General features: G+C 38.2%; 1 protein-coding gene and 1 long non-coding RNA gene across 5 annotated transcripts; one reads left to right on the top strand and one right to left on the bottom strand.

Annotated features, from left to right (window-relative positions):
- The first annotated feature begins 17,254 nt into the window (after nucleotides 1–17,254).
- On the top strand, nucleotides 17,255–19,981 carry LOC113306911. Of its 4 annotated transcripts, none has more exons than XR_003338895.1 (7): nucleotides 17,255–17,676; nucleotides 17,921–18,009; nucleotides 18,125–18,212; nucleotides 18,332–18,415; nucleotides 18,529–18,698; nucleotides 18,791–18,837; nucleotides 19,555–19,981. It is a non-coding gene; the product is annotated as an uncharacterized LOC113306911 (long non-coding RNA). The 4 variants fall into 4 exon arrangements; XR_003338894.1 differs by having other exon boundaries at nucleotides 18,326–18,415; XR_003338892.1 differs by having other exon boundaries at nucleotides 18,125–18,415.
- A 1,719-nt stretch (nucleotides 19,982–21,700) lies between these two features.
- LOC113305289 (poly [ADP-ribose] polymerase 1-like) lies at nucleotides 21,701–25,082 on the bottom strand. Its single transcript, XM_026554361.1, has 13 exons — nucleotides 25,040–25,082; nucleotides 24,864–24,954; nucleotides 24,513–24,767; nucleotides 24,172–24,409; nucleotides 23,960–24,075; nucleotides 23,787–23,863; nucleotides 23,126–23,253; nucleotides 22,826–23,017; nucleotides 22,636–22,744; nucleotides 22,402–22,484; nucleotides 22,180–22,317; nucleotides 21,853–22,035; nucleotides 21,701–21,748 (listed from the first exon to the last, which is right to left on the bottom strand). The coding sequence occupies exons 1-13, from the start codon at nucleotides 25,080–25,082 to the stop codon at nucleotides 21,701–21,703; spliced, it is 1,701 nt and encodes a 566-aa protein (XP_026410146.1).
- Nucleotides 25,083–26,880: the final 1,798 nt, after the last annotated feature.

Here is a 26,880-nt window from a genome sequence, read left to right as displayed (position 1 = left end):
CATCATCAAGATTCACAGGTTGTTGACTAATATCGAACACATTCAATTCTACCGTCATGTTACCAAAAGACAGTTTTAACACTCCATTCCGACAGTTGATGATCGCGTTGGACGTAGCCAAGAAAGGACGTCCTAAGATGACAGGAATGTGACAGTCTGGGTTTTGTACAGGTTGAGTGTCTAAGACAATGAAGTCTACGGGAAAATAGAATTTGTCAACCTTGATCAAAACGTCTTCGACCACTCCACGAGGAATCTTGACAGATCGATCTGCCAGTTGTAGAGTGATAGATGTTGGTTTCAACTCCCCAAGACCTAACTGCTCATAAACAGAATATGGCAGTAGGTTAACACTTGCACCTAGGTCTAATAACGCTTTATTGACCGTGTGTTCTCCTATAGTGCAAGAAATTGTTGGACATCCTGGATCCCTAAACTTGGGTGGAGTTTTGTTCATAATGATGGAACTTACCTGCTCAGCTAAGAAAGCACGTTTTTGCACATTGAGCTTGCGCTTTTGAGTACACAAGTCTTTGAGGAATTTGGCATAAGCAGGGATTTGCTTGATTGCTTCAAGAAAAGGAATGTTGATGTTGACTCTCTTGAACAGATCTAACATCTCATTGTAATGGGTACTTTTCTGTTGATAGATCAATCTCTGAGGAAATGGGGCAACAGGGGAATGAGTTGGCAAAGGGACATTCACAGCAGTAGAATTGTCAGATTTTCCAACTTGCTCAGATTCTTTGGTTTTCTGGGGTTGTGGAGACAGTGTGGAATTTGTATCAGATTCATTAGGTTCGCCCACGTTGTTCTCGATGACTTTACCACTTCAGAGGGTGGTAATGGCATGGATTTGATCAGGTGAGGTTTCAGTGCAGGATGTTGTGCCTGTTTGAAATATCCTCTTTGGATTTTGTTGGGGTTGGCTCGGAAGTTTACCCTTTTCTCTCTCACATATTTGATCCATCTTTTGATCTAGATTTTTCTGACTTTGCATCAAACTCTGGAACATCTCCTCTAGGGTGGATAATCTCTTGTCTGTATTTTGTTGAGGATATGATTGTTGTTGAGAGTTTGATTGTTGTTGAGGGTTTCTCGGGTGTTGATAACCTTGATTGTTCTGATATCCCTGATTGTTTTGATAGCTCTGATTGGGTTGAGATGGTCCTCCTTGAGTGGGTCCTTTTGACCATGAAAAGTTAGGGTGGTTTCTCCATCCTGGATTGTAGGTCTGTGAATAAGGGTTATGCTCTGGTTTTTGAAACATGGCATGTGCCTGTTCAAGCCTAGATTCCTGGACTACAAGCAAATCGGGACAATTTTGGAATTGATGGTTGGGGTCGTTACAAGCAGCACAAACAGACGAAGCGACATGTTCTCGGAGAGTAGTGGTGGAAGGTTTTGAATTTTTATGTAGTTCTAACTCTTCTAATCTCCTAACTATTGATGCCATGTTTGCTCTACCCTCAAAATCCGCTTCAATCCTAAAAGCCTTTGCTTCGGATGTAGTCTTTCTGGTTTCACGGATGGATTCCCACTGTTGCGTCTTTTCAGCTACTTCAATTAAGAAGTCCCAAGACGCGTCAGCAGTTTTATCTACGAATAGACCATTACACATCGACTCAACCGTTGTTCGGGTGGACACATCTAGACCTTCATACAAAATTTGCACAAGTCTCCATTTTTCAAAACCATGATGGGGACATTGGAGCAATAATTCATTGAATCTCTCCAGGTATCTAGCTAAGGTCTCACCTTCTAATTGCATAAAGCTATTCAGACTTTGACGAATTGTCGCAGTCTTGTGGTTCGGGAAAAACTTTTTGAAAAACTCCTTTGTGAGGTCATCCCATGTCATGATGGATTGAGGCTGTAAAGCATAGAGCCAGGCCTTTGCCTTATCTTTCAGGGAGAAAGGAAAAAGCCTTAACTTCAGGGTTTCGTCGGTCATTTGAGTGAAACGCAGAGTTCCACAAATTTCCTCGAATTCTCTCACGTGGTGGTACGGGTTTTCATTCTCAACACCTCTAAAAATAGGAAGCATCTGTATTGTGCTAGATTTCAGCTCATAATGGCCATTAGCCTCGGGCAGCAAAATACAAGAAGGTTGACTGGCTCTAGTTGGGTACATATAATCCTTGAGGGTACGTGGTTCTCCCATTGTTTCTGGTTGATCTGGACTGTCTCCCTCAGAACTTAGAATTTCGATAGGTTTGTCTGGGTTAATTCTAACAAGTCTGTTTGTCTGGTCTCTGTAGGTCACAATCATGTCCTAGTAGGTACCTTAACTAACATGTTGGTCAGACAGAGCAATCGGAAACAATTTGGCCCAAGGGTTATGAAGATTTGGTTTTTGAATGGGTTTTGGTTTAAAGAAGGGATTTTGTTTTTTTGGTTTACAAATTTTGGGCTTTGGAAAAAAAATTTGAACTAAACCTAGCATAAATTATCACAACTCATAAAAGAAAATAAAAACAATAATAATAATTAAAACAAGCCCATAAAAGAAAAAAGAAAAATAAAAGAAAAATAAAGAAAAACAAAAAAGAAAATAAAAAATTATTACAATCCCAAATATAAAAAAAAGAAAAAGAAAATAAAAAATTATTACAAACCCAAAATAAATAATTAAATAAATTATTACAAGCCCAAATTTGAATTTAAATGAGGCCCAAGTGGGTTAACTCATGGGTTAGGCTTACTTGTTTTTGGAGGGAAGCCCAAAAATAGGCTTTTAGTCCCCTTTTAGTTGCAAGGCCCAGTTGGGCTTTAGGATCGTCCTAGCAGCTCACGTCCAAGCCCAGCAGCAACAGGTGGAGCAGAGCCCAGCAGCAGCAGCAACGGAGCCCAGCTGAAGTTGCAAGCCCAAGAGCAGAAGTTGCAAGCCCAGCAGAAGTTGAGGTTACTGAGCCCAGCTCAGTTGGTTCAAGCCCAGTTCAGAGATTGTTGCACAAGCCCAGCAGAAGAGGTTGGCAGCAGGCCTGGCAGCATCAGTTGGCAGCAAGTTGGCAGCAAGCTTGGCAACAGCAACAGCTTGGCAGCAGCAGCTTCTCAGCAGCTTCAGCAACACTTGCAGCAGCAGAGCAACACTTGCAGTTGCAGCAGCAGCTAGGCAGCATCAGTTGGATCAGAAGCAACAGCAACAACAGCAACTTGGCAGGGCTAACAACAGCAGCAGACTCTGAAAACTTCAAAAATATGACATCCAGCTCCCCGGCAACGGCGCCAAAAACTTGGTGTGATGATAAGATGCACACAAAACACTTGCAAGTATACAAGGTCAAGATTTGTAATAAAAGAGTGAGTAGGGGTTTGTCCACAGGGAGAGGAGCATATGAGAAGTTTTCCTAGCTAAGGTGTGTAATGAGCTAAGGGCAGGCAAGGTTTCAGGCAGAGAAATAAGAACACAAGGTAAAGCAATAGAGAAACAGGCTAAGAACCAAAGCAGGGAAAGATAAGCAAAGAACCAAAAGTGCAGGGTAAAGCAATAAAGAAGCAGTTAAGAAAAGCAACAAACAACCAAGGCTTGGCAGCCAAGGGCAAGAGGCAGGATTGTGCACTGACTTCAGTGCACAGTAGCTACAAGATGCAGGAACATAAAAAGCAAGAAAATATAGCTGAAATGCAAACACACAGGACTTGAAAAAGTGACTGAAATTAAGATTGACTGAAAGAGAAGTGGTGGGTAAGCCAAGGCTTATGATCCACCTTGTGTCCTAATCAAGTGACATGGTCTAGGTTATGTTCAATCCTAAGCATACAACTAGAAATGAAAGAACACCAACTTGCTCACTAGTCTACCCCTAGCATTGGCTGTCTTTTGACAGTACAGCCAATCACAGGCTCTATGAACATTGACGTCTCTCATTTGCACAATCTAAACACAGCAGGGAAGAACTATCTAGCTCATTCACACTTGACAGTGCACAAGGCTTCACTGAGCCTTGGCCTGAAGATGATTAGCTCATGCTAACCATGAAGTGACAACATGCATACACTAACATAGATAATTCATACATAACTAGCAACATATCAGATAATTCAACACATAAGCAACTTGCAACTGTTAACTGAGAAGAACACTGAAATTTGAAATTCATAAAATTTTAGCAAATTCTCTACTGGCTAGTCCAGAGAGGTAAATAGTGTCCTTCACACACTCCCCACAACACCAATTTATACCCAATTACCCATTTAGGGTTTTCCCCCAATTTTCCCCCAAAATCAGTAGAACTAGGGTTTGGTGAAATTGATTTACCTACTGTTGATGAGATATTCGCTCCATCTCGTCGACCCAATCTTCTCCTGCTTCTTCTCGTTCCTCTCGAGCTCCAATTGATGCTTTAATCATCATATATATCCCCAATTTCTCACCTAGGGTTTCAGGCAGAGAGATGAGAAATTGAGGTTGTAAATGATGATTAAAGAGATGGTACGTGATGGGTTTAGGTAGAATAGAGTTGGGGAGAAATTAGTGGAGTGATTTGGGGTGAGGTGGTGGTGATGGAGACGGACATGGTGGTGGTACGGGGCATGGCGGTTCTGCAGAGGGGGTGATGGAGGAGATGGTTCGATGGAGAAGGGAAGGGTGTGTTTGTTTGAGGTGTAGGTGCTCGGTCGCTAGGGTGTGAGGCGAGTGTATCGAGTGTGATGATATGCGACGCTTAGCCGTGGGATAGGGAGATGAAAGATCAATCGGACGGTGAGGTGAAGTGAAGCTTGTAGCGACCGCTGGATTTTTTTGATACAACGAAGTTAACGGCTCTAGATGGGGTTAGGTATTGTAGTGTAAGGCGGAGATATCAAACGTTGATGAACAGCAAGAGAGCGACCGCTGGATCCAACAACCATCTAATCCGAAGGCTTGGAATTTCAGCGCTGTGGTGCTTGGCAGAGACTTCAGATTTTGATGCTCTATGAAGGAGCGACCATCGGATGCTTCTGAGAACTGATCTGACGGCTGAGAACGGAGGCGCTTTTGTGTGTAGAAAATGAGGTTGTGCGCACCATTCTTCGCGGCTTCCTTGCGTAATTTCTCCCGGCTTTTCACTACTTTTCTGCTCTTTTCGCTCCGCGACTCATCCGAACTTTATTTATTACCTAAAAATGCAAAATTAATTAATAAAAATATTTATTTCTTGAAAACAATGAAAATACAGAATATGGGATAAAATGTAGAATTACTGCACAAAAGATGAGTTAAATGCCAACAAAAAGGGATAGATATATACAATATTTGGCACTCATCAAATACCCCCAAACCTGAATTTTACTTGTCCTCAAGTAAAACAAAACTAAGGAAATCCTAACTATACCACTGTCGCTGGTCTCTCGAATGCATTTAGCGTATGCACTAAGCCTTTTAAACCACTAAGTGTCCCTAGTGGACGAGTTGAAGTCTCGTGAAGGTTTACCAGAGGTGTGCCTACAAAACCTAAGGACAAAATATGAGCTCAGATTCCATCAAACGTGACATGTGCAAAACAGTTTAAGCTCACAGCAAAATGGAGATGTCAATCTAGCTATCGAAGGCACAATCCTAGCACTGATAACAAATAAGGACATGTGATAAGAGTGTAAAGTGTATCTACACATGTGTAAAGAAAGATCTGAAGTCATGACTACTAATCACCAAGAGATAGTTTCTCAGGCTAAGAACTGAGGTCGAAATCTAGCTAGCTGTCCGGACTTTACGAGAATTGTGAATGAGTTGGAGGTATTTCACAATTTCTCGCGTTGTACATCAATGGCATACACCCTCCTTGCTTATTACAAAGAAACAACAAAAGATGACAAATTACATGACTCTTATTTACATTTACTATTCTCTTTTATTTTTGGAACAAGAGATGATGGAATTGATAAATACTTGATTTTTTTTTTTTTTTTTTTTTTTTTTTTTTTTTTTTTTTTTTTTTTTTTTTTTTTTTTTTTTTTTTTTTTTTTTTTTTTTTTTTTTTTTTTTTTTTTTTTTTTTTTTTTTTTTTTTTTTTTTTTTTTTGAACAAGGAAACACTTTTGATACATATACAAAAGGAAACAAAAGATTACATGACACTTTGCAAGAGGTAGCCCTTTTTGATGCACCCAGTTAAATTCGATGGTTGTCTTTCTTAATGTAACCTCCACCTTCTATCCCAACCAACCAAAGAACAAGCTAGTCAAGTTTCGTTCAGTATTCTAAAGTGATTGGCAATCGTGACTTCCTATCAAACACCTTGAAGATCGAGGCTATACATGTATTGGTAGATCGTGCGCGTGCAAATTTCTTATCACTATGTGAATTGTGCTAGAATCAGGGTGCCTAAATATCTAGACTAAGACTCCTAATAATTACATATTTGCACAAGAGTCAACATTTCAAGGTAAATGAGCTCCATTTTTATGTTTTGTTTTTTTCAATTTTTAAATTTTTTATTTTGATTTTTCAATTTTTTTTGGAATTTTTCAATTTTTTCAAAAAGATGGAGTTTTGTTTTCAATTATGGCATATTATCGTGGTATCTACTCTATACCCCCAAACCTAAACTAAACATTGTCCTGAATGTTTAAAAATATGGAAAGAATTAAAATGCAACATATGGAAAGGGACATGCTGAGTAGAGTAAAAGGAGAGAGAATACCCGATTTCGGCGAAAGCAGAATTAAAACTCCGTTATCCAAGGCAAAACTCCAACATATTCAGAGTCACAATGGATGAGCACAAAATATATACAAAAGGAAATTGAACTAACACATTATCTACAAGAAAATTTGGTTTTTAATGGGATTGGACTTTTTGGGAAAAATTTGGTTTTGTCGGGAGACATTTGGTTTTGATGGGAAAAAGAAAAATTTTGGTTTTTAGGGAAACATTTGGAAAACTTTGGTTTTTATGGGAGAAATTTTTGATTTTTGAATGGGAGAGAAAATATTTATTTAAGAAAATAAATTTGTTTTCTTTTTTTCTTTTTTTTTTTGAATTTGGGAGCAAGCCCACTGTTGGTCCTCTAATGGAATGGGAGGAAGGCTGCGGCCCACGAAACACTAAGTTTTAATTTTGAAAGTTTAATTTGGCCCAGTTGGTTAAGGCCCGATGTTTGTTTTAAAACTTTGGTTTCGAGGTCCACTCTTGAGTGGAAACAAGCCCACAATCGGTTACAAGCTCAGCTGGGTTTAAACCCAGAGTCCAAAATACAAGTCCAATGAAAGAATTTAAACAAGCCCACAAATTAAACAAACAAGCCCACAAAAATTAATTACAAACCCAACAGAAAATAAAAAGCCCAAAAATTGGCTTTAATATTACAAGCCCACAATTAAAAATTGGAAGCCCACAATTCGGGTTCTCTTAAATGGGTTACCTTTTAAGCACAGCCCAGCTGCTCTGATATTGTTGCAAAAACCCAGTTGGGATTTGGTTCTTTTCCTTGGTGGCGTCCCAGCAGAGGAAAAACAGGTTCAGAACAGCAGGTCCAACAGCAAATGAAGTGAAGCAGATGCAGATGCAAATGCTATGCAGTGAAATGCAAAAATAGCTAATAAAACAACAAGAAAAACACAGCACCAATCCCCGGCAACGGCGCCAAAAACTTGGTAGGCTTCTAAAAGGTCCTACAAATTATAACCGCAAGTGCACGGTGTCGAAAGTGGCAAATGTGCAAGTACGGGTCGATCCACAGAGATCGGGTGTGTTTCGGAAGTGTTTTAGCTATCTGGGTTCCTAGATTTGCTTAGGGCTTAGAATACCCCTTTGGAACTATTGGGCTTAATGTACTAATGGGTTTGTTAAAATGAACTGAGCTTGGGCTCAGTTATCTTTGAAGTGCAAATGGGCTTAGGCCTTACAGTGAGTTCAGGCTTTTGGGTTAAGCCCACAATTAATTGAATTGGATTGGGCCTTAATGAATTTGGGCTTTGGACTCAGTTGTCTAGATCTTGGGCTTTTGTTTTAGTAGAGAGTCTGGGCCTTTGGGCTTTACTGATTTGAATTGGGCTCAGTTGGATTGGAACTTGGGTTCAGTTGGCTGCAGGAGAAGGAGTGGCAGGGTAGCAGCAGCCTGACAGCAACAGACAAGGCAGCAACAAGAGCAGCAGCAGCTTGACAGCAGTGGAAGTGGTAGCAGCAGTAGCAACTGCACAAGCAGTGCAGCAGCAGTGCAGCAGATGAAAGTGCACAGCAAGGCAAGTGCACAACAAGAAAAGAAGTAGCAGCACAAGCAGCAGGAGCAAGAGTGGCAGCAGCTTGGCAGGGCAGCTGCACAAGCAGTGCAAAGAAAGAGCTGCACAGCAGCACAAGAGAGCACACAGCAGGGGACAGCAAATAGAATGTACAAGCAAGGAACAAAGCAACAGCAAAATAAAAGTGAACAGAAGCAAATGAAAATTACAGTGGACAAAACAATGCAAAAGCAACAGAAAATAAAATGAAAGATACAACAGGGCAACAGCAAAAGCAAAGAACAAAACAAGAATGGACCAAGGCCTAAGGCCAAGGGCAGGGGTGATAAAGAAACTGACAAGAAGCAATACTAAGGCAAGAATACAGGAACATAAAAGGCATGAAAATAAAGCTGAAATGCAAAAACACAGAACTTGAAAAAGTGACTGAAATTAAGATTGATTAAAAGAGAAGTGGTGGGCAAGCCAAAGCATATGATCCACCTTGTATCCTAATCAAGTAACATGGTCTAGGTTAAGTTCTTTCCTAAGCATACAACTAGAAATGAGAGAACACCAACTTGCTTGCTAGGCTACCCCTAGCATTGGCTGTCTTTTGACAGTACAGCCAATCACAGGCTCTATAAGCATTGGCCTCTCTCAAATACACATTCACAACACAGCAGGGAAGAATTATCCTAGCTCAATCACACTTGACAGTGCACAAGGCTTCACTGAGCCTTGGCCTGAAAGTGATTAGCTCATGCTAACCATGTTTAAAACAATCACATTCAACATATGTAAAAATTCAAGCACAAGTAGCATCATTTGAGATAACAAAACACATAAGCAATATTCTACTGATAAGTATTGAAATTTGAAATTCAACAAAATTTTGTTCAATTCTCTACTGGCTAGTCCAGAGAGGTAAATAGTGTCTTCCTAATGCTTCCCCCAACACCAATTTATACCCATTACACAAAATTAGCTTTTCCCCCAATTTTCCCCAAAGTCAGTAAAATTAGGTTTTGCCAATTACCTACTGTTGATGAAATTCTCGCTCCATCTCGTCGACCCATCCTTCTATTTCTCTTCCTGAGTCATCTCCCGCTCCAATTGCTGCTCTAACATCAACTTATATCTTCAATTTCTCACCTAGGGTTTCAGTCGGCAGAGATGAGAAATTGAGGAGATTAGTTGATGTAAAACGTGATAGTGATGATGGGTATAGGTAGAGTGATTTGGGGAGAAAATAGTGGAGTGATTTGGGGTGAGGTGGTGGTGATGGAGACGGACATGGTGGTGGTACAGAGTATGGTGGTTCTGCAGAGGGGGTTGATGGAGGAGATGGTTCGATGGAGAAAGGGAAGGGTGCGTTTGTTTGAGGTGTAGGTTCTCGGTCGCTAGGGTGTGAGGCGAGTGTATCGAGTTTGATGATCTGCGACGCTGAGCCGTGGGATAGGGAGATGAAAGATTAATCTGACGGTGAGATGAAGTGAAGCTTGTAGCGACCGCTGGATTTTTTATACAACGAAGTTAACGGCTCTAGATGGGGTTAGGTGTTGTAGTGTAAGGCGGAGATATCAAACGTTGATGAACAGCAAGGGAGCGACCGTTGGATTCAACTACCATCTAATCTGAAGGCTTGGAATTTCAGCGCTGTGGTGCTCGGCAGAGACTTCAGATTTTGATGCTCTATGAAGGAGCGACCATCGGATGCTTCTGAGAACTGATCTGATGGCTGAGAACGGAGGCGCTTTTGTGTGTAGAAAATGAGGTTGTGCGCACCATTCTTCGCGGCTTCCTTGCGTAATTTCTCCCGGCTTTTCACTACTTTTCTGCTCTTTTCGCTCCGCGACTCATCCGAACTTTATTTATTACCTAAAAATGCAAAATTAATTAATAAAAATATTTATTCTTGAAAACAATGAAAATACAGAATATGGGATAAAATGTAGAATTAATGCACAAAAGATGAGTTAAATGCCAAAGAAAAAGGGATAAATATATACAATATTTGGCACTCATCAATGTGTAGTCTCCCAGCTGAGGCAACGGCACATCTCATGAATACTGAGCAATATCAGTAATTATTTCTATATAGAATCGAAAGATTGGACGGCTCCTTGACAGTGTGCCTGCAAGTATAGAGCGACAACGTCTTCAGGATACAACAAGGTTTTCCCTGACTATATAAAGGAAATATGACGTTTCAACAAGCTGATGTTTCTCAATTCTCAGATAATTAATGCTCCTAGACAGCATGCCTGCTAGTATAGAGCCGTCAATTAATTATCTATAATCGTTAACTGAATATTCAACAATATTCTACGATTCTTAGTAATATTTCGTCACTTCAATTTGTGGTTCTTCCCAGCAGAATTCCACGGGTTGGTGATAAATAATCAACGTGCGGGCATCTGAGCAGCTATCGAGTAAGCCCCGACAAAAATGGTGTTAGTGTACTCAGCAATAATGCACGAACCAGCACCTGAATGCGCAAACGAGCATTCCAAAACATGAAGGAGTGATAAACCTATACAAAATAGGAAGAAAATAATAAATAATAAAATATTAATCAAGGCGCTACCGTGGCAAATCTCACGTCCAATTTTATATTTTATCATATTTTTTATTATTTTCCCTGATCTCATGAAAATCCCTTCATTTGAACAAATCTCCTTCGTCTCAAGGAAACTACCCAGTCTCATGGTGTTTCCTCGTATCAAAGAAATAATAAAATTTAGGAAAGGTGTCGCGGGACTGGGTCCACTAGCCGGCCGACCATGCCTGAGCCGTGGCTGGTCCACAACCTCATGACTCCCTATTATTTTATTATTTCCCTCATCCCATGAAAATTCCCTGATTTCATGATATTTCCCTCAATTCATGAAATATTAAAAATAAGGGAGAAAACGCACGGGACCCGGGCTCATAGGCCGGCCGGCCATGCCCTAGTCATGGCCTGCCCCACACGCCCATGTCTTATTATTTTAATAATATTTGTTTCCTCATATTATGGAAACTCCTTCACTTCAAGAAAATTCCCTAGTTTCAGCAAACTCCTTGGATTCATGAAATTTCACTCAAGTTCATGAAAATAATATAAAATTAGGGTAATCCGTGGGACCGGGCCATAGCCGGCCGGTCACGCCCTAGCCGTTCCCACACGCCCCATATTTTATCATTATTATTTTTATGTTTCCCTCATCTCATGGAAACTCCTTGATTTCAACAAATTCCTTGGTTTCAACAAACTTCTTGATTTTATGATATTTCCCTAAAATCATGAAAATTTTGTAAATTAGGAAAAAGTGCCTTGGGACCGGCTCCTTGGCCGGACGGCTATGCCTTGGCCTATCCGGTCCCACACCTCATGATTCCTTCATTATTTTATAATTTAATTCCTTCATCCCATGAAGTTTCACGGTTTCAGCAAAATCCCTGATTTCTTCATATTTTCTCAAATGTTGCTCAAACGCGCACCGGAAAATATCGAAACTCTTAGGACAGAGACATGAAAATTATGGTGACGCGGGCATGTCTCCTTGACCGACCAAGTCTGGCCTTGAGGCTTGCAAATAGCCGGTCCCACGTGTTTTAATAATTTTGACCTAATTTTCTCAATTGCTCATATTGGGTCCAAACCCTTCTCAAACAGCTGGGAGTTTGTTAAAACGACCATCAGCTGGTCCCATGACCACCAACGGCCGGTCTCATGATACCTTGGTCAGTCCCTCATCTCTCTATAATCAGGTTCTATCACCTGACGCTCACATGAGTACTATTCAAAAAATGATTAAACCAGCATTTAATCATCCTTTCACGAACTGGTCTTCAAGAGACTTTGGCATTTTGCTCACTGGATCATATGGGCTCTACATGGTCAGTTCATCATCCCATTTATCCGGTCCCTTATCCATTAAATGAATTAATTTCAACAAATCATCAATTTATCATCAATTCAGCAGTTGATCAAAATTAGGGTTTCGAATTCAGAGCTCTGCAAAACGTAATTCTGAGTAAATTCAAACACCAATAATTTTTATGTTGATCCCATGATCAAAACCCCAATTAATTATACTAGGCTCAACTGCCAGTATTTAATTAATAATTATCTTGGTCCTGTCACCCATGATTCCTCAAATGAGCAACATTCACTCAAATGAACAATATCTGTTCACGTTAAGAATATTGGTTCAACTGTCAATATTCGATAATTCGAGCAACATTTGCTCATACGAGCAATATTTGTTCAAATCATGAATATTGGTTCGACTATCAATATTCAATAATTCATCAGAGCAACATTTTCTCAGATGACCAATATTTTCTCAAACTAGCAAAATTTGCTCAAACTAAGGAATATTATTTCAACAATTAATATTCAACGATTCAGCATCACAGTTTGCTCAGGTTATCAACATTTATTCGACAATGACATTTTTTTGGTCTCAGCAGACACGTTCAATTCATGAGGCTCAGAACATTTACAAATCATGTTCAACTCAGCAATACAAGGACTCATCGTCCCATAAAGTCAGCAACTGACTAACTAAATACATGTTTCTCTTGCAGACTCCACAATCACGTCACATAGGGGGATATTAACTAGGATTTTGGTCTGGCGGTCTACGGCACGTGTGTTCATACACACGATGAGAATGTGAGCAAGTCGTGCAATCAGTTGGAGGAGTTAGCAAAGTAGTGTGTGGAAAGTTAACCAAGTGTCCGCACGATGAGCAACTGGTTTCAACACGATTTTCCATTTCCCCACTCTTTGACTCCAACAACTTTCAAACTTCATGGGATCATGGTGTTTTCAATTCAGCAATATAAAAAGTCTCTGAATCCTGATTGAAACAGACAAGAATTTCTCAACAAGTTCACACAGACAATCTTTCGTCTACACGAACTCATCGTCTGAGCATCACTCTCAACTGAGTAAAATTCAATCATTCAGAACTTTCTTACGCAGAATACACAATATACCTACAATCTCGATCACCATTGATCTCACACATTTCTCAGCTTCCCTCCTATAGATCAGCCCGTCCTCTCTTGTGACCGAATTGACTCTGGAACGGCCATTGTCTTGGTTTAGGAAGGATTCCTACATATTGATCTCTCGAACTTAAAGTACTTCCTTCTTGCAGTGCATCTGTGTGAGGTTGAGCATTTGCTCGGTTCAAAGAGTCTCCGCACGGTCATCTCCTCAATTCCGTAAAAACCAGCAAATCGTTTTTCCCCATCTACAATATTATTATGATTAAAAACTTTTGCAATGTGACATTTCTTAAAGCAAGATTGGGTCATGTCAATAACAGCCTCACCCACAATATCCCAAGTTTTTTGGTAAAACAAACCAGTAAAACCATCAGGGCCTGGAGCATTTTTTCCCCCCAATTGGAAAACAACATTCTTTATTTCCTCTACAGTTAGAGGTAAATTCAGAAGGGAGTTGTCTTCAAGAGAGAATTTAATGGGGAGATCAAAAGGAATTTTATCTTGGAATTGTTGAGAATGAGAAGAATACATATTTTTAAAATAATTTATAAAAGAAGTTCTAATACTATCTCTATCAATTAGAATAGTATTAGTGGAGTCTTTTATCCAACTAATAACATTTTTTCTCCTAAAAAGGGTAATTCTATGGAAACAGGGTGAATTTCTGTCATCTTCCATGAGCCAGACCTCCCTAGACTTATCCTTCCATTATAGTTCCTCTAAATTGTAGAGGTACTCCAGTCTAGCTTTGAGTCTAGAGGTGGTACTGGTATCAGTAGGATTAGAGATCTGAATCTCAGCCAAATCTTTCCTAATAACAGATATGTTGTTTTGAATATTACCAAAAGAAGATTTGTTCTAGTCCCTAAGACCTATTTTAGTATTTAAAAGCTTAGCTTTTAATTTATAGGTAGGAGAGCCTACAACATTCACAGACCAAGAGACAAGAGTTAGCAATGATATCTCTACAAGTAGGATCTTCAATCCAGATGGCCATAAAGTGGAAGGGCCTAGGCATGAAAACTTCCTCATAATTGAAACCTATATGCATGAGGCAATGATCAGAAGAATATCTAGGTAGATTGTTAACACACAGTTTGGGACAGAGGTCTTCAGCAATTTGATTTAAAAGACATCTATCTAATCTTTCAGGAATTAAATCAGGACCTTGTCGCATATTAGACCAAGTAAATCTAGGACCAGAAATACCAGGATCATGCAAGTTGAAAACTGAACAGAAATTTCTAAGATTTAAGAAATCAGAATCATCAAATTCTAGCCCTCCATTTTTATTCTCAGTTCCTAAGAGAGCATTAAAATCACCTATAAAGAAGACTGGTTCATCTAAAGGAGCATTAGAAAGATAACATTGTTGTTCCCAGAAAGCATGTCTCAAACTACTATTAGGTTCACCATCCACAAAATGGATATGACAGGTTTTAAAATGAATGATGTCAGGTGATGTAACATAGATGCCCCTCATACTGGATGAAATAATGTTGAGTTGAATTTCCTTTTTCCAAGCCAGAACAAGACCACCACTTCTACCAATACTGGACACATTAAAAGTGCAAGGGAATCCCATGTTTTTTAACTTCCTAGCAGCCAAATATTTATTCATTTTTGTCTCAGAGAGAAAGATGATACCCGAATTGACATTCCTACATAATAAGCTAAGCTCCTTATTAGCAGATTTCCCCCCCAAACCTCTAATGTTCCAAGCAATCAGGTTGATGTTATTGACAGGGGATTGATTACTAGCATAATTGTCATTATTGGTATTATCGATTAAAGGGGGTGAGGGAGTTGAATTTACCTGAGTGGTGGAGTCAGATCCACCACCAATAGCAGCACTGGTAGTATCATCACTTTGAGAAGAATTTTGGGTAGAATCGAGACTAGAAGTAGCAGCATTGAGATGAGAATTATTGCGGACACCATTGTTGTTTGGAGTAGTATCAGCAGATATATTATAACTGTGTGTCTGATTTTAACGCATCAAGAAAATTATAGCTTGGTGGATGAAGCGAATAAGCAACACCCAGAATTACCCAGAATTCATAAGTTCGAGTCTCAAATATAAGTAGACATTTTTGTAGAGTTTTTTTTTCTTTTTCTTTTGTGAGTACTAAGACCAACCTGATTATTATTATTGTTATCTAGAAAGGAGTTCTCTGCCCTATGTGGTTGCAAGGCTTCAGGCCCGGCTCTGATTATTATTATTGTTATCTTGAAAGGAGTAGGAATATTATATGAATGCAGTCTGCTAGTCTCAAAAATATTTACAAGACTACTATGTGGATTATCAAATTTAATGGGAGTTACGAAATTCCATAAGACCGAAAAATTATTATTACTTGGTAACTCTCCACGTCTTTGATAACTTCGCCAACAAACCATGGAAATTTTAACATTTCTTTTTCCAAAGAAAAACAAGAAAATAAAATAAATCCCAAAACTCTTTAATCTTTAAACTAAAAAAATATACTAGCGTTTACGAGAACGGAAAATAGGTCATTTGTCCAAATATTTTTAAAACATGGTTCAAATGGACGAGTAAAAATTAGTATGGGTGGAATGGACACCAAAAAAATAGTAAGGATGAAACTGGATTCATCCTGACTTTAACTTAAAAAATAGCAAGGATGAAACCGAATGCATCCTGATGTAAATTAAAAATAAGAAAATGTATTTGAAAATGGGTAGGATGAAACTGTTTACATCCTGACTATTTTTACATTTTTGTCCACTTAAAAAGTATCAAAATCTAAGTGTCCTTTTCATCCAGAAATTATTTATTTTGGTCTTTTTAACCAATTTTGTGTTACGAGAACTATTGGGAATTTGGTTTATTCGTTCGCATGATTTACTGCTTAAATATATACAGGGCCCATATTGAAAACCGTGTCCCATGAGTCGAAAGGCACGCGAAATCTACTAGAAAAACTAAATGTTAGTCCCACATAACTAACATTTGGATATAGATATAAAATAGATTTTGAATAATTTTTTAGGGACCATGGATTTTTTGAGGGGACCATGGTTTTATTAGGCCACCCTCCCTATAGTTATAAGGGGTGTCTTAAAGCGTTGAAATGACTAACCTACCATTAACCTAATTTAATTTAAAACCAACATAATAACCATCTATATATATATAACCACCACCTCCTCCCACAATCACCGCCCACCACCGCCGATTACCACACCACCACCTCCGATTATCACCACCACTAACCACCGATTACCACCACCACCTCCGATTATCACCACCACCAACCACCAATTACCACCACCACCTCCGATTACCACCACCACCAACCACCACCACCACCACCTCTATGTATATAGCTTAATTTAAAACATTAACAAAGATAATCTCACAAACCCATTACTTGTCATTCGTTTTTGGTTGAATAAATGAGAAATAATCATCAAAATGAGTTGAAAATGGAAGTTACAGAGAGGTTTAATGGAGTTTTTTTTTCCAGAGAAAAGTTCGGTTACGTCACAAAACATTCGGTTTCGTCGCAAAAAGTTCGGTTATCACGAATTATTTTTTTCTTAACCGAACTCAGAGTTCGGTTGATTCGCAAAAAATACTTTTAACCGAACTCCTTGTATTAGAACAACACAAGTCCATAAGTTCTGTTCCTTCGCAAAATAAGGATATCACCGAGCTTTAGTTTACGAAAATAATGAAAAATCCCACTAGTCCAGAAAGAGTTATAAATAACGTTTTTAAATGACGGATTAGTTATGTGAATACAGATTCACAAACAAATTCCGTCATATAACATAGAAATAGTTGGGTCCACCACTTAACGTGAAAAAACGTCATTCTCAAATGTAGTAATTTACTAGGTGTGTGATTTAATGATGAACCATTAAATTACGGAATAAATCTGTCAAATATTTATAGATATTATACGCCCATCACTAGTTTTCTACTGTGTGCCCAAAAGGGGCTAGCCACATGTCCAGGAAGTTATGAAAATGGTTATCCATGGGTCTACCACATAGTGCGATATTGGTCCCACTAGTAATTGGGCCGGTATAATTAGGCCTAGGCTTAATTTACCCCCACAATCCAATGGGAGGTACGAGTATGTTTCCATCTAGTTCTTGTTCTTATCGAGCTAAACGGACAAATCTGCACTCTCTTTCCCTGTTACCCATCTCGTTCTTCTTCTCTTTGAACAAAAAAGTTTTTCTCCTCTAATTATTTATCACCAATGGAGCTTAATCACCACCCTCATCTCAATATCAAAACCTTGCATCAGCAGAAATCAAAAGCAAACCCTTTTTCTGTAACCCTAAATCTAGTTTTTTGATGCCTGAAATCCTAGGGTTTGAGTAATCGAAAGATGAAAATATGACTTAAGTCAACTCAATGTCAACTATGATTTAGTTTTTACTTGAGATTATTGTTATTTGATTAGATTAGATTTGATTGGTATTGTTTAAATCGATCTCAAGATATAGATTCATCACCAACGACATCAGTAGCATTCCTTGCAGATCTTTGGTATAATTTCCTTTCATATTAAGTTGATTTGATTTTTGTTAGCTAGGATTATTATTGGTATCGGTTAGGACTTCTGAGTTTCCAGTTTTTTATTTTTTATTTTGTGAGAAAATGTTGATTTAGGTTATGTCAATGATTCTGGTGTTGATGCTGGGTTTTTGATATCATGATCAAAGTTGGTAAGAGCTCTTACTGCACATGAAGGGTATGCTAAAATCGAATTAAATTCATTTCTTGTGTCCAGGACATCTATGAGAATTATAATCTTTTTAAAAAAACAAGAGAGTATGTGATCTGCATTTCTCGGAAATGGTGGAAAATTTCATTTCTAAGGTAAAAAAGCTTGAAAGTGATTTATATAGGTATAACTTGTGGTATCAACTGTAATAGTGTTGCAAAATGCTAGATGGATTTTTTAAAATCTTTTCTGGATCTTTTTTTATTTCAGGTGGTGTATATTGTGTTTAGCAGGGATAAAAGGGCGCCGATTTTGTACTCGATTTTGGCTCTTCTCAAGTTCATTCAATCTTTTAGCTGTAATATAACTTATACAATTAATATTACCAGGTTTAGTTAATTTTTTGTGTTTAAACCTGTGAGAGGTGACCGTAACAAACTGCTATGCACGTTCCTATATCTTTTGTGGTAGTTGTAGGTTGAACTTCGAACTGTAGATAGGTTGGTGAAGGGTAGTACAACGTGCTCTGAATGGTTATAATTCATTTCAATTGAAGTCAAGGTAAGCTCTCATTTTCATTCTCGTTTGCTAGAACTTTTTTTTATCATACATTTTGTTGTTAACGTTTTTGATCGGGGAGTTTTACATGTGCCGATTGGTTAATTTTTGGCTAGGCACATCTTTTCTGGAGAAGATAATGGAGTTGTTGGAAGTGACAGTCATAAAGTGAAAGATGACAGACCTTCGAGAATAAAAGTATAATGTTCATCATATACAGATGATCTTGTAACTTCAACTTACACAAGTGCAGCAAGCAGCTGCCTGCTCACAAATATTCTTCCAGGTCCTGCAGCCTCATTTTCTACCATTTTAGATTGGTTCCTACTTGTACATTTCTTCATCCAGATGGTGATTCTGTAATTTGTTTTCTTACAGGTTCAAAAGAGTCTGTCTTTAACAACAAATATTGGAGTAGTATAAAGGTTTGTTTCTTCATTAGTTTTTGATGCATCTTAGTTTTAGTACAGCACTTCTATTCTTTCTCTGTCTTTTTCCATTTCTTATAATATAACAATTATAGTTGGTTAATTAAAGATAGTCTGCGCTCCATTTGTTGCCACAAGCAGCAAGGAAAGAATTTGCAAGTAATATATACCTTTACCATGTAATGCAGAGACCTCAACTCCTTTCCTCTAGCTCTATTATCTTAGAATCTCATACGCGTGTATTATTGTTTGATATATGCTTACTTAGTGCACAATCTCCTGAGCTATCGTTTTTAATTTTCACCACTTCTTGTAGAGGCTTAAATATGTCTGTTGTTCATGCTGCACCATATCTCCGTTATTGCAAACATCTCCCCTGATAATTATAGTGAATGAATGCAAAATTTATTAATTAAAGTTCGTTAGGCTCCTTGAACTCTTCACAAGTTTTAGGGGTTTGGAATATCGCCAGTCATTTATTAATGAATGCAAAACTTGTTGTATTTTGTCTCTTGAATTTGAATTTTACCTGAAATTGTGTTCTTTTTTAGATATTAAATCACCTTCTTGTTGTGGTTCCTGATACCACCCCTGCTTCAATATTACTCATGGGGGGTCACAATTAGTCTTGTCTCCTTACTTTTGGGATTAGTTGATTTTCGAATTGGTTCACATCAGGAAGTATTTATACTAACTTGGTATCTTGTTATACAGGAGAGTGGGTTCCCCGCAAATTCCTGTTACTATTGGTTTTTGAGGAACTTCAGGAAAAGAGCACTTGCAAATGCATATGTTGATAGCGCAAAGCCTCCAACAGTTGACGATTTTGACTGCCAAATTGATGAAATTGTGGATGCAAGTGCGATGTTACGCAATAGAGATGGCGTACTTGGATATGTTTCAGTAGGTTAGGTGGCCAAAAACTTGTGTAAATCTTATAGAAGAGCTACCAAATTAGAGTGGTGAAGTTAGGTAACAGTTTAGTAAATCGAATTCAGTTAAAAAAATATCAGTTTCAATATTTGGATGTAATTTCAAATTGCTTATGTTGTTTGATGAATATACATTTACTCTGCAATCTGTATTCAGGAATTTGATGTAATTTTCAGTAATTAATGTAAAGTTAAACTCATTTTGAAAATGCAATTGTATATTCAGTGTCAAAAGACTCAAAACGTAGTAAGTTCTCAAATTTAGCTGAATCAAAATATGCTTCTGATTCACCAAATCTGAATACCAAAATCTGAATCAGTTTTCTAGGAAATCATAGATCCCAACCGTTATTATATTTAACAAACAAAAAACGTGATTTTAAATCACAGACTTCATTCGTCACCAGAAATGATAATTTTGGTCGTCATACTTAATGACATCTTCTGTTTGTTATTTAGAAAAAGTCACACCAAATAAATAACGGTTCGAATAACAGATGAAATCTATGATAAATCACGTTTTATAACAGACTCCTTCCGTCATTTATAAGCCATTCTGGACTAGTGTCCAAAAGTTCGGTTCGTTCGCAAAAATGTTAAGTTTTCTTTGTAACCGAACTCTACCTTTGAAACTTCGTAACCGAATTCTACCTAATTCGCCAAGAAATAAAAATTAACCGAACTCCGTGTTCGGTTACCTGTTCTTCACACTTGGTAACCGAACTACCTGAACCTAGCAGGAATTTTTTTATAAAAATTTACAGTTTTATGAATATTTGGACCAATTCAACCACCATTATCTAAGTTGAAGCATACTTGGGTACCCAAATACTCTTCCTCCGGTTGTGGTTGGTAAAATCCATCATTTTCATCTTGAGATTGAGTTTGTGGAAGAATACATTCACCATCTAAGAAATAACTCATATCTAGATCATTGTGAAGATTAAAAAATACTCTAGGAGAGGATGGAGATGAAGAATCAGATGAGCTATCATCACTTGAATACTCAAGCTTAGTGAATTGGAAAAAAAATATTTATTTTCCATATTTTTCTTCTTCATCTTCTCTAATTTTACTCTCGCAATAATTCTATTTCCTTAGCCTAATCATTTCACTAATTATTTCACTAATCATTACCCAAAATTAATCAGGAGAATAGTTTAGGTATTAATATAAATATCTAGATAAGGGATCACCTAAATTTACTTATAAATGTCTTACTAAAAATAGAACCATCGTCCCAAAAAAACAATGGTCCCCCGAAAATCATTCATAAAAAAAGCTTTGGCATTTGGAACACGTTGAGCTTGGTAACGCGAGGTTGGGCCTCAAGTGAGAAGCCAATAAGATGGTTGAACACCGAGTCGGATACGCTAGGCAGGTTCAGATGGTGCCCAGTCCAAGTTTTTTGGAGTTGGCGTATGTGGTCCCGGTCTCATCTTCATCGAAGCAGAGGGCATTGCGTCAGGCTGGTTTCACAGCTGGTACTCCCTCCAGTGGACGGATAACGAGTCGACGCATCTCTGATCCAACTTAGAACTTGTTTGTTTGCAGCTGACTCGGCATCTGAATCTGAGTCAACCCCTGACTCGGACCGAGTCAGCGGTCAGACCGTTTGTTTTCCATTTTGAGTCAGATCTGACTCGACCTCTGACTCAGACATAACCCCTGACTCGGACTCATTTGAGTCAGGTAACAAAATACCCCTGACTCATGGGACCAACCCACTGACTCACTTATTTCCGAGTCAGATGAGTCAGATCTGACTCAAAACAAACATATCGACTCAGATTCAGATGAGTCAGGTGATTTCACTCAGATCCAGATGATTCAGATCCAGACGACTCAGATGAGTCAGGAGTAAACAAACATGGTGTTAACCTAGTGAGCTGGCACAGTTGAACAACCATTTTTTTTTTAATTTTCTTTTATATCTTGTGATGAAATCTTACTTTCACTAAGAACTGCATCTTAACCTGCGTGTATCCAAAATGGCAACTTAACTTTTTAGTAACAATAAGAAAATAAAGATTGGTTCACGCATATTAGAAAGTACCGAGTCCTTTATCATAAGTCCAACCTGAGCAGCATCATAGACAATGTACTCATTATACATTAGTTCAGAGGTCCTAGCGTCCGACGAGACAGGTTTTCCACAAGGCACGACTACATTGTTCTTCCATGTCACATAATCTGATTTGTGTGGTGCCTTCTTTCCCAATCCTTTGGTTGAGTTCTTTCCTTTCGGAGGTCTATCCATGTCCTAAAGAAGCAGAGATAGGAAAATATGAAAACCAGGGAATGGTTATGGCTATGATGGGGTTTTGTAGGTACAGCGCAAAAGAGCCGAAAAAATCGACAATAAAAAAACTTGTAGTTACAAAGAGAAAATGTTTAATTGACTTACCATAGCTTCTTTGAGCTCATAAATATCTCCTAATGCCACTTCACTGAGAAGCAATAAACCTACTGGGTTCCAATTACTAGTGTGGCAGTACTGGGCACTTTTACTCACCAGGTCAGCAAAGTAAATTCCTTTGCCAAACTGCGCATGAAAATTACATCATTTAGTCACTTTCAATGCGATTTATAGACACATTCATAGAAAGTGTGTGTGTGAGAGAGAGACCATATAACCCGATGATGGAACTTCAGGAGGCGCTATTCTCAGTCCATGGCTAAGGATACCCACGAAGTTCGTCAGACGGGATCCTGTTTAAATGAGACTTTTCAGCTTAACTAAAATCAAAATTCCTCAATTTTGTCAGAGATATGAGCAAAGAGTGAAGGTCAGAGAAAACATAATAAATTGCCAATGTAGAACCTTCATTCTTTTAAGTCATCCCAAGCAATCATGATTTACCATACCAGAGGAGCATTTTATTCTGAAGCTTTTCTCTATAGGGTGCAAACTTATCAAATTCTCCTTCTCTATCAAGTGCAAAGACATCTTCCAGTTCAAGCGTCCATTCCTGATAATTTACCACAAAGTTCAGCAAAAACAAACATCAAAAAGTCATGCAGCGACACCGGTAGAGTTTGAATAGACCTACCTTGTGCCTTGAGGCATGAGTAGTAAGAAGATACTTCTCAACCAATAGATAATCATCACTGTCGTGAGGAAGTGGATGAATATTACAATGGAGCTTCTCATACTTCGCATCTAGGGACTCGTCACATTCGGCATTGACCCCAATTATCCTGGATGCTATTTCAATGTCCTGGAGAGCTTCTAGCATTTCTACCTACATTCAGTAAATAAATTAGTACGTACCCGTCTTATTGGTATCTAAGATGATGTATCTGTGCAGAAACCATACATTTGACCTTAAGTCTCTTGCGCCTCTTATAACATGCGGATGAGTTGAAGGGATTATACTAAAAAAGCGATTGCTTGCATCAATAAGCAAACTTTCTCTAACAGAGAGATCCTGATTGTTACTTGCTAGTAAATTCTGTATATCTGTTAATGCACTGAAACCTGTACATGCACACGACAATAACTTAAAAACATGTAATCTTACTAATTTTAAAGAAAAAATCATTTTTGGTAAGAGATCCTCTAGATTACTAAGTTGCCGTCATTTCAATCACTAAGCTCTTTTATGTCATGTAGTTTCTATAAAAATTAAGTGTAGAAATGTATATTAAATAGCAACAAATTAATTAGAAAAACAACTAAGAACATACATATTTACAGAAATGCCATTATTTTTTAAAATAGCTCAAATTTTTAAACAATCTAACATCTTTCAAAATATACAAGACATTTTTAATAAAATTTATATATTTGAAAACTCTTTAAATTATCTAAGTAACAAGTACAAATAACAATAGTACTAAATTTTTATTTTATGTCAAAAAATTTCATTGCTTCAAATTTAATATTGTTAAATGTGTTAAATTCAAGTGTGTGCATTCCACGTGTGTCCTCACTAATGATCAATAAAGAGCTCGAGCCGGCTCAGCATTACCGAGTTGAGGTTAAGTGCTCAATTTAAGCAAACAACTTACCCATCTGGATGTTACTTTTGCTTAGCTTGCCAAGAGGCATTTCTGACATATCAATCTCCAATTCTATCATGGCAGACCTGTAACAAAGTATGGTACCACATTTTTATGCTTACATATCAACTATAGAATTAACTTGAACAAGACCATGAAAATGAAGAGAGTTAGTTCAAAACCTATATGTTTCAACATTGAAGAGCATCTTCATCAAATTTTGTACAGGTTGAGCAAGTCGACTACTCGGCAGTTGGGGTTCCTTGATTTTTAAAACCTGTTCGGAAACCCCATAATCCTGCAAAGTCCAACATTATGGTGTAAGATATACTATTAGTTAAGAGTGACAACATTTCATCTTCAGAGAAAACTTGAGCAAAAGGAGATTTATTACGATGTCCAGCGGGAAGTATTTGCCAGGTTGTTTCTGAAAATTTTCTTTTTTCTCCCATGCTTCCCAATGATTCCCTGTTTTCTCCAGAAACAAACGCTTAAATTCTCTAATGGCACCAGCTTTTGACGTTTCGTCAAGTTTGTTTCCACCAATCTGCTCATTTCCGGTCCGACCCCATTCACGAAACAGATAACAATTTGTCCTTTTATCTTCTTGAATGATTTGCATTACGTAATAACTTCAAGTTGCACAAAAGTTGTCAGAAGAACGAAAGTTACCATTGCAAGCAAGAAAACGACTAGTTTTGCAAAAAGAAGCCATCATGAGATATGTGAAAATACCTATTAACGCCAATTGATAAGTCAGACTTGTTTAATGTTGTGCTGTAGATATATTTTGCACCCTCAAGAATGTGACTGTAACCTTGCATACCAGATGTTTCGTGCACAACACAGTTCCCATTAACCTTCATTGTTACTGAACCTCTGGAATCTTTATAAGAGGATTCAATTAAGTATTGACCAAGTGGAAGCCTTTTCTGCCTTTTGGTGCAGTCAGTCAGATAATCTAGTCTCAAAATTGGTAATCCCAACTTCCTGCCAAATTGAAATTCACATCACAAGGTTGAGGCTTTGGAGTCCCAAAACAACACAATCAACAGAAATTTAGTAATATCATGAGACTACTTATACCTTGCTCTTATGATCTGAAAGTGATCTTTATACTCCAACCCATCGTGACCTTCACAATCCAACTCCGCACCCACAACCAAACAATTTGTGCCTGAATATAAAGCGAGAATAACAAGATCTTAATGAATTGATCAACTTTGAGAGATGAATAAAAGATTATGGTTACGGCCACATGCCTTGTTTGAGCTTAGCATGAATTTCCCCTCCAGATGCATGCATTTTACTCTTTGAAGGTAAACACAAGACGAGATTGTATATAGAAAACCAAGAATGAAACCAGACGAGACAAGAATCGTCTGTCTTTCATTGTCAATGAGAACTCCTATATAAAGGAGTTAACTTACAAAAGATTATCTCCCATATCCTAACATAAGCAACATATCTCTTTAAAGAAAGTAAGTAAATATTTACATCTAATGCAAAATATACAGGAGTATCCAAAAGATACAGGAGTATCCAAAAGATACTGGAATATACAGCTAATACCCCCCCTCAAGTTGGAGCATGAAGAGTCGAAATTCCCATCTTGAGAAGAAGATTTTGAAACTGCTGACGTCCCAAAGCTTTAGTCAGAATATCAGCTAGCTGAGAAGTAGTATGAATATAGGATGGAACGATAGTACCTCGAAGAATTTCATCACGCACAAAATGACAGTCAATCTCAATATGCTTTGTACGCTCATGAAAGACGGGATTATTAGCAATGTGTAACGCAGCTTGACTATCACAATGAATTAAAACTGGTTTTAGATGTCCGATCCCAAAATTTCGGAGCAATCCTTTTAACCATATAATCTCACAAGTTGTGGAGGCCAAAGTACGATATTCTGCTTCGGCTGAAGAACGAGACACTGTGGTTTGTTTCTTCGTTTTCCAGGATATAGGAGAACCGCCGAGAAAAATAAAATGGGCCGTGAGAGAACGACGACTTATTGGACAACTAGCCCAATCTGCATCACAATAGGCCTCAAGAACTAATTTGGAATCAGCTCGAAGTAAAATACCTTGCCCAGGGCTAGATTTCAAATATCGCACAACTCGAAGTGCAGCATCCCAATGAGATTGAGTTGGATGTTGCATAAACTGAGATAAAGTATGAACAGAGTAACATATATCAGGTCGTGTAATATTCAAATAAATTAGTCTCCCCACCAACCTTCGATAACGAGCAGGATCAGGCATAAGCATGTCTGAAGCAAGATCTAGCCTATGATTCTCCTCCATTGGAACACTAGCTGGTTTGGATCCGAGAAGACCTGTTTCTGTCAAGATGTCTAGCACATATTTACGTTGGCAAAGGAAAATTCCTTTAGAGCTTCTAGCTACCTCAATACCAAGAAAATATTTTAATTTGCCCAAATCCTTCATATGAAAGCATCTACTGAGATATGCTTGAAACTCGCAAATGGCAGCCTTGTTGTTGCCAGTAATAACAAGATCATCCACATATACTAGAATATACATAATAATATTTCTTCTGCGATAGAGAAATAACGAGTGATCTGAGGCACTTGTAGAGAAACCATAAGTACGCAAAGCGGTTGCCAGCTTTGCATACCAACACCGGGGAGCCTGTCGTAAACCATACAAAGACTTACGAAGTCGACAGATTTTGCCAGAAAATCCATTACCGAACCCAGGAGGAAGTCGCATAAATACTTCTTCATATAAATCGCCATGAAGAAACGCATTGTGGACATCCATCTGAACTAACTCCCAGTTGTTGATTGCAGCAACCGCAAGAAGAGTTCGTACAATAACCATTTTTACTGTAGGAGCAAAAGTGTCTGTGAAGTCAATTCCTTCCTTTTGATGGTTGCCAAGAACAACTAATCTGGCTTTGTATCGCTCAACGGAGCCATCAGATCTTCGCTTAATTCGGAAGACCCACATGCAGCCAATTACATGTTTGTTAAGGGGCATATCTTCAATAGTCCATGTTCCGTTGGAGATTAGAGCAGCAATCTCTTCCTCCATTGCTTTACGCCATCTGGGATCAGCCATAGCCTCCTTAAAA

Source organism: Papaver somniferum, chromosome 8 (assembly GCF_003573695.1).
Source record: "Papaver somniferum cultivar HN1 chromosome 8, ASM357369v1, whole genome shotgun sequence".
NCBI lineage: Eukaryota > Viridiplantae > Streptophyta > Magnoliopsida > Ranunculales > Papaveraceae > Papaver > Papaver somniferum.
This window is presented reverse-complemented; position numbering and strand designations above follow the sequence as displayed.

Coding starts and splice junctions, on each gene's coding strand:
- LOC113305289 (XM_026554361.1), bottom strand. CDS start 25,082: ATGCATGCATCTGGAGGGGAAATTCATGCTAAGCTCAAACAAG. Junction 24,410..24,512: donor TTATCAATTGGCGTTAATAG/GTATTTTCACAT, acceptor TGCAACTTGAAG/TTATTACGTAATGCAAATCA. Junction 22,485..22,635: donor TAAAATGCTCCTCTGGTATG/GTAAATCATGAT, acceptor TCATTTAAACAG/GATCCCGTCTGACGAACTTC.